Source organism: Micropterus dolomieu, linkage group LG11 (genome assembly GCF_021292245.1).
Source record: "Micropterus dolomieu isolate WLL.071019.BEF.003 ecotype Adirondacks linkage group LG11, ASM2129224v1, whole genome shotgun sequence".
Lineage (NCBI taxonomy): Eukaryota > Metazoa > Chordata > Actinopteri > Centrarchiformes > Centrarchidae > Micropterus > Micropterus dolomieu.
The window spans coordinates 3,836,843-3,845,435 of record NC_060160.1 but is presented as its reverse complement, the minus strand read 5'-3'; the positions used below and the strand labels follow the sequence as shown (position 1 = coordinate 3,845,435).

Here is an 8,593-nt window from a genome sequence, read left to right as displayed (position 1 = left end):
AACAGGTGATACATGGTTTATTACAGCGCCTGATCCACCTGAGAATCACTGACTTCTCCCAAGGGATAAATAAAAAAAATAATGTTTCATCTTATCTTAAAAACTGATTTACCTTGAACCCCAGGGGAGAGGCTAAAACTGAACTTCCTGTCAAAACATTCAAAATAAACCCTCTGTTCACTGCATGTTTTTTATATTCATAAATGTTGGAAAATTGTTCCCCCTTTAAATATGTTGTTTTCACTTCTGACATAATCCAAACCCAAGAATGTAGAAATGCATTTAATTTGTAACCCTTCCTTTGATACAAACTGAGCTTGAACATTTCATAAGGTGACAAAAAAGAGAAGTGAGCATTGCTTTTACACAATATATAAATACATCTTCCACAGACAAAGAGATGTGCAGTATGTTATCCTGCAGAGTGATGTTACTTGTGTTTGGGGTCAGTTAGCAACTCATAAACAGACTCAAATAACAAAAATCCAATTAGATCATAAACAATTCAAAAACAACTGGAAGAAAAAATATTATATTGAGAATAATGTTCAAGCTCTGATATTTTCACTGAGTGATTTTTATGGCTCCATCAGTTCATTACTTAGTGTCTCATGATTATAGGAAAATACAGAGTTTACTCTGCGATGGGGAAGGGGGAAAAAAAAGCTTAGATTTCAGGTTTGGTTTTAGGACAGACCGCAGAAACTCTCACTGAGCTCCCACAGCTTCTTGGCCACAGCGTCGTCTCTCGCCTTCGACTCGATGTTCAACAGCGGCGCACACTGGGTGAAGTAGTGGCCGCTGAGGTGCTCGATGCCTTCCTCCAGGGCACAGTGGAGCGTGGTCTGAGCTCCGGAGTCAGCATCCACGAAGAAAAGGAAGATGATGGGTGTCATGATAAGTTTCCACCAGAAACCAGAGTAACGACCGATCTCCGTCTTTATGGCCCCTGGATGAAAAAAAAAACAGAATATAGATTAAATGTAACAAATCACAAAAAAATATACATTTTTTTGTGATTTTTACATTGTATTTATTTATTTTCAGCATTTATAGCTTTAGCTAATTTGAAATGCCTGTTTTATACAAATACACATTACGTTAAAATAATGAGATACTAAGTTCAAAATTGAACATAGTAATTAATACTTTTAATTTATATGGAAAGCTATTTGTCAGAAAAAAAAATTATTGCTAAAATTTTAAATTAAATACAAGTTTGTTAATTTTGGGCATAAGTGAAAACAGAAAAGTCATATTTTCTCTAGAGTCAGCTCCCAAATATAAAATGCTACAGGTAGCCAAAACACAAGCACATCACAGACTGACAGCCAAAGGTGTGCCACATGAGCAGAGCTCTCAAAGTACTTTTGTAAAAAATTACAAATATATAAAGTCAGAGTTAAGAGGAACTAAGTAACAATGTCTATCTACAAAGTCAAAATATGAATTTCTAAGTCAACCATTTTTATTTAATAAAAAATTAAAATAACAGGACAGCTGATTAGATAACAAGTCAGATTTGTAGGCAAATAAGAAAAAGGTATTGCATAATATGTAAACGTTATAACATACTTCATTAATATTATCAGATAGTAATTTTTTACTATCTGATAATATTAAAGAGCAAGTCAAATGTATGAGACAAGTTGACTTTAGTTGAATTTAGTATCTCATAATTAAACCTTCACATAAAATGCTGGACGCAAACATTAGATTTGTAAAGGCCTCAGCAATGATTTTAAACGAGCCAGGCTGATGTCTACTGACCAGGATGGAGGCTGTAGCAGGTGACCTCAGTGCCCTGCAGCCGCTTGGCGAGCTCGTAGGTGAAGAGGACGTTGCACAGTTTGCTGTGGCAATACCTCTGGAAGAGCTGATAGTCGCCGTTGCCGATACCTAACTCTTTCTGAGTCGTCAAAAGGTTAAAATCCACCTTCCCCATCTCGTATGCTTTGGAGGCCACGGTCACCACACGGCTCGGCCCGTTCGCCTTCAGCCGGTCCAGGAGCAACACTGTCAACAGGAAGTGACCCAGGTGATTGACACCAAAGATCATCCCGAAGCCATCCTCCGTCTTTCCACTGGTTATCAGACCTGAAGACAGAAAATCATAATAAACTTACACTTAGGGCCTAGAAATGATCAGTTATTTTGTCATTACTTCCATAAATTTTGAGAGTGCATGAACACCAGTTAAGAGAGCGAGTGACGTCTAAACAGGTAGCTAAAAGAAAGAGAAAAATGGTTGAAATATCCAGCTTCTGCTACTCAAAGTAGAAAGCAAACTTGACCAAACCAACCTCAATATTGACAGTTGAACTGTGTGTCATAGTTCTGGGATGGTTGGTGTTTGTGTTTCACATTTCCTGTTTTACTTTAGAGTTTATGTCCCCCTATTGTCTTGTTTTATTCCTAGACAGTATAATTATTTGACGAAGCCTCTCCACGGTTTTGAATGGAGAGCAGTGAAGCCAATTTTGGTCCTATGTAATACTACTACATGGCTACTTCCTGTTGGCACCAGGGTTTAATGAGTAACAGCAAAAACACCGTAATTCTGGTAGCTGCATGGTTGCACCATTTTGCGCGAACAAAAATTATTTTGGCTCAGTGTGTTTGTCTCACTCGGATTGTGACTTTTTAATTGCACCACCTACAAGACTCAATTGCCAAACACAGACATAGTCACTGATATTTTAGGGTTACTGAGAACTTCTTATCTAAACAATATGGTTACATCTCTCATGTGTGACGGGATGTCGCAGGGTCATGATTTTTTTTCTCCATGCAGGCTTTGGTCGGATTCACTGTTCAAACTCTCACTTACCCCCTTGGTTTTACTTCCTGTGTATGTGCACGCTGACTCCACCTGTGTATTTAAGTTGTTGTCTGTCTGTCACTCATTGCTGCTTCATTGTTCATCACAGTTCGGTTCATGACTGTTTCATACCAGTGTCTTATCCGATATCTCCTGTCTCTGGATTATTTCCTTGGTTCCCCCATGTTGTTTGGACTTACTTTGTCAGTTTGTGGATTTAGAGATTTCTCATTGTATGGATTTTGTTTAGTTTGACTACCAAGTCACCTGTAAATTTTCACTAGTTTGTTCTAATAAACTTTACAATTTTGCCGCCTCCACTCCTGTGTCTGAATTTGGGCCCAAAACCCTTGTGTCCCATTTCAGCGTTTTGGCTGACCGTAACAAAAACACTGTAACAAAAATCTATTTTTACATAATCAGTAGAGTAAAATGACCTCCAGTTTTAAATGGAATCGATTCAAATCAACACATTTTAAACAATGACAGGTGGTGTCAATGAAAGCGTAAATTAGTTAATTTCACTGGGCTGTGGGGGATAGAAAAGGTTGGAAACCACTGATCTACCGCACATTAACTAAAAGGACAGAGGCTGACCAGCGTTGTTGATGAGCAGATCCAGCCTGGACTCAGACTGGAGGAAGTTGTCAGCAAAGGAGCGAACAGACTTCAGACTGGCCAGGTCGAGCTGCATGAAGATCACCTGGCTGTTCCCCGTCTCCTGATCACAAGGAAAACAAGGAGAGAGTTAGACATTAGACATTAGTTAACATTGAACACTTACAGGAAAGTTTCCAGCAGTCCCTGCTCTATTCAATCACTGGATGGTTTTACAGATTTGATCATGTCAGGAGATATTTATAAAGCTGATATAGATACATGGGCAGATTAAATTGGCACAAATAACTGCTCATCATCAGCATAACAATGAAAATTACCCCAATATTTGTGAATGTAATCAGCTTTGGGTAACATATGTATATGCATGCAGAAGAGAAGAGGACCTAGGATGCAGCCCTGAGGTCCACCAGATGTAACTGTGGAAAAGTCACACTAACAATTTATGGGGAAAAAGGTTTTTTTACTGAGTGATGATCATAACTGAACATAAGTCTAAAAAAATGGAGTATATTCCTTGTAAATTTGAGCTGTGACCTCTGCAGTCAGAAACTGTTTTTTTGTCTTTACTTGGACGATTTCCTGGATTGCAGCCTCAGCTCGCTTTCTGTCTCTGCAGGCCATGATCACCCTCGCGCCCCTCCTGGCCAGGTCCATCGCTGTGGTCTTACCGATGCCGGTGTTTGCTCCTGGAGAGGAATGATAGGATCATGGAGAGTGTTTTTTTTTTATTAGCTATTTTTTTTAATAACGTTGCTCTACAGATGACAAAGGTAAGTCTGTCAGTCAGTCTACCTGTTTGGTCCAAACTGAAATATCTCAAAGACTATTGTGATATCATGACATTTGTTTAATTATATTGCTACTATATTTTGTTGCCCTTGCTTTCATTAAAGTAATTTTACTGTTTTATGTGCCGACAGGGCTTGACATTATTTTTTTGCTCCCCAGTCACTGTGGCTTGTGGTTTTCCAAAGTTACTATCCACTTTATATATTTTATATATACACTGGATTAGGCTGTTCAGTATGAAGATTTGACTTTTTGTTCCTTTCTGTTTCTTAGTTAGTCTCATGTTTTAGATTCAAGTTTGAATGCCTTTCATCATCATCTGTGATGTGAAAACATCAGACGTAGTAGACGAAGTGTGCATTCTGCTCATAGTGCATCCATCCATCCATCCATTGTCAACCGCTTATCCTGCGTACAGGGTCGCGGGGGGCTGGAGCCAATCCCAGCTTACATCAGGCGAAAGGCGGGGTACAACCTGGACAGGTCTCCAGTCCATCACAGGGTCCTGCTCATAGGTCCTACTCACCTAAGTCACCTAATTTAACTTAAAAATTCAATCTTAACTTTCTTACACATGGGACTTGATCTCCTGAGTGAAAGTCCTGCGTTTGCTTGACCCATCCCCCCCTTACAGACACATGCTCATGGGAGCTGTAGTTGTTGGAACATTTCCATTTGAAATTATGTTATCTAAACTCCCACATTAAATGTTCTTGAATCCAGCTGGTGACACCCAAAACACATCCATTTAGTCTCAAACTTCATTTAGAGTTAAAGCTGACTGAACATTGTGTTTAGACATAAGAGGAGACGTTTCTGTACACGTTCCTGATCCTTTGTTCCACCATGAAAACAAACTGGTCTCCATTGGAATCTGTTATAACTAACACATTTTTTTCTGTGAGGCTACAAACGTTTTACAGCCATCTTTCAATGTTACAGAGGAAAATTTTTATTGTTATTATATACAGAGATTCATTCTGGGTCTAATATCACTTTATACATAGTGGATACCACTATCTAATAAGGCAGAGGTTGTCCCAGGGCCCCCATCTGATTGCATTTTTGCTATTATATGTTTTATTACAGAAAACCCATGACCAAAATAGTCGTACATTCTGTCATTGTGTTACTTATGGATGGAATAATAGGGAAAATAAACTATTCCCCTTTTTGCTGCGGACTCCCTGGAACCTCCTCACGGACCTCTGGGGGTCTCCAGACCCCACTTTAAAAAGGTACACACAAGGGATGATCTTATTCATGGTTTATAAATAATTTACTAAAGCTAAGCACAAAGGTTTTTGGTTGCCAGGTTGTGAAAAATTCCTTAGACTGATGGGCCATTGGATCACATCCCTGAGCAGGTCCCAAATCCACTTTTTAACAACTTTCTAAGCATTTATTCATGGATTACTACATTTATAACAGCATTTGTACCAAACTGAAAGGATAAACACCAGCCAAAGGCATCTTTTAAATCCATCAATCCAAAATTTGTCAGAAAATTTTTTATTAAACATTAATAAACACATTAGCTACAACTTTAAAAGGATGGCACACACCCTTTAAGTGTTATTACCCTATAAAGGCAGCTTGGCCTGCAGCCTGTGAACTCACCAGTGACAATGGCAGTTTTCCCATGTAACTTTGCAGTAGATTTACATCGGGGCAACTTGAAAAAAGTCATATGAAGAAGAAAATAACCTCCGACTAACACAACTCCGAACAGCAGCAGCTCCAGCATCATCCTGACTAATACACCAAATTACAGACACTCGGTGAACAAAAAGTGCAGCTGTTTACATGTGAGCAGCTGCAGTGTGTGTGTGGACTCCTTTTCCTGCCTTTATGCAACAGCTTATCTGCTGTAGCAGAAGCTACACGCCCTTTTCTCCCCTGACAGCCAATCGCTCTCTCCTCTGACTGTTAATCCAATTCAAAGTAAACAGTTTCTCACTTCCTTCAGCTTCTTGCACCAAAGCTGTGCTGGAGAGATCAGATTACAACAGACAGGCTGGTATTTCACTATTAGGAAAACCGGCAAGTTTTGTCAATTGGATGGGGGGGGGGAGTACTAGTAAAACTAGAGAAAAAAAAATGCATTCATGCAGAGGGATTTCTGGCAGCCGCTACATGTTGACTCGATCTATGATGTACTTAATGTAACATGTAGTGTTACATTAAGTTTCCCTCCTATACAATGTAGTTACATAAAGACATGCAAATGTCTCAAAGGTTGAGAGGTTGAAGGTCAACTGCTGCACCACCTTGTGGCCTTACACAGTAAGCCTATTACAGTGGTATTACAGTGCCTGTAAAGTATTTTTAAGGTCAGGCAGGCCTTTAAATTGTGTGTATGCCCTTATTTGCAGTCTCTTATGTTTTATATATCGCTCTCGTCAAAGCCACAAGACTTCCTTGACAAAAACAGTAATTTGGGGCTTCTAAAAATGTTGTCCCAGTTGGTAACATATAGGAGTGGGAATCACCAGAGGCCCCACGATACGATATTATCACGATATTTATGTTACGATTCGATTTTATTGCGATTTTAAATATATTGAGATATATTGCAATTTATTACCTTTTTCCAACTACCAATTAGGTCCCTAAAGTCAAACTTTGTCAACATCTGTTTATCTAAAAAGATACATTTCTCTGTTTGTTCATATCACTTTTTAGTGATATGTTTATGTTTTCTAGTGGACTTAAAAAGCAATAGATTTTATTTTTCTAGTACCAAAAAGTTAAAACTCCCATCTGCAATTTATATAATAAAATATCGATACTTGGCGACTGTGTACCGATACAGTATTGCCATGGCAAATATCATGATACTATGCTGTATCTATCCCCCCCCCCCCCCCCCCCCCCCCCCCCCCCCAGTCACATATAGACAGAAAAAATGAGGAAAGAATGTCAAAGTTACCCATCAAGTTTGCATTTAAGTTTGCACTCCTATACACATAAAACTAAACTTTGTGTAGTCTGTACAGAGAAAAAAGGCCTAATGACAAGGAGCACTGAAGCTGTTCTAGAGCAGTGGTTCTCAAAGTGGGGTCCGGGGACCCACAAGGGGTCACCAGCAAGAAGGGGAATAGTTTATTTTCACTATACATTCCATCCATAAGTAACGCAATAAAAAAACGTATTACTATTTTGGTCATGGGTTGCATAAACGTTCTGTAACAAAACATATAAAAGAAAAAATCCTATCAGATGGGTCAAACTGGGACAAAACTGTATCAAATGGGGGTCCGTGGTCTAATTTGTGTCAGTTTAGGGGTCCTTGACAAGAAAACGTTTGAGAACCACTATTCTAGAGGCTCTAACACACTCAGTATTCTTGTCCGTCTGTATGTCAGTCTTTTGCTCTCCAGAGAATGATTAAATGTTAATGTTTCAGACATCAACCACTGGGTGGTGGCAGCAGAACATGTCCTAAATAACATGATCAGAGCGATAATTCAATTTAAAAAGGAACAACACAAAATAATTAGACATGTACAAATTATTATTATAATTATTAGTAATAGAATGGACCATAGACATACAGGTCTAAAAAAGTATAGACAAGACAAACTTATCACCCCAGAGTAAACCGCTTTCAGCAGAGGGACAGTTCATAGCTCACTGACTTAACAATCCATTTAAGACAGAGAATGATCTTAAAAGTCCTTCGTGGTTATTCCACCTTTAGAGAGTCCACAGAGCTTTTCGCTGACCTCCCACAGTTTCCGGGCCGCAGCGTCGTCTCGGCCCCGCGCAGATACTTCCTGTACGGCACAGCAGGAGAAGTAACGTCCGCTCAGATGTTCGATTCCCTCCTGCAGACAGCAGTGCAGAGTGGTCTGAGCTCCGGCCTCCGGGTCCAGGAACAGGTGTCAAGTGCATTCACTTTAGTGAAGTTCAACCCTGCAGTTTCCCCCACTTGATAGGGTATGCTTTCCTCTGAAGGTTTGGACTGGATTTTACTCAATGACCAGGAATCAATTCTTTCTTTTCCTTCTTTTATTTGAAAGTTGTCGTAGCCATAAGCAGGTAAAAAACCTTAAATACAAACACAAGTAAATCAATGAACCACATAATAAACTCAGGTAACCATAATAAACATCACCATCCAACATCAAAATACTTATTTTAAATCACTGCTCACATAATTTAATTTTAAATCCTAACAACTTTAACCCTCTACAACACAATCCTACACTTACAGTTTTTCCCTTTTAAACTTTACAATACATTACTTTTAACCATGCTTCAAATCTCCATGATGTTAAATGTACAACACTTTAGTTTACAATTCAAACACATGGTTTTATACAAACATTTTTTTCCTAAATATAATTACATGATTCA

At 38.9% G+C, this 8,593-nt stretch overlaps 1 protein-coding gene across 1 annotated transcript; it reads right to left on the bottom strand.

The window, feature by feature from the left end:
• On the bottom strand, nucleotides 1-6,038 carry LOC123978536 (dehydrogenase/reductase SDR family member 13-like). Its single transcript, XM_046061801.1, has 5 exons — nucleotides 5,852-6,038; nucleotides 4,010-4,128; nucleotides 3,419-3,542; nucleotides 1,771-2,097; nucleotides 1-949 (listed from the first exon to the last, which is right to left on the bottom strand). Exons 1-5 carry the CDS (start codon nucleotides 5,979-5,981, stop codon nucleotides 687-689), a joined length of 963 nt encoding a protein of 320 aa, XP_045917757.1. The 5' UTR covers nucleotides 5,982-6,038; the 3' UTR covers nucleotides 1-686.
• Nucleotides 6,039-8,593: the final 2,555 nt, after the last annotated feature.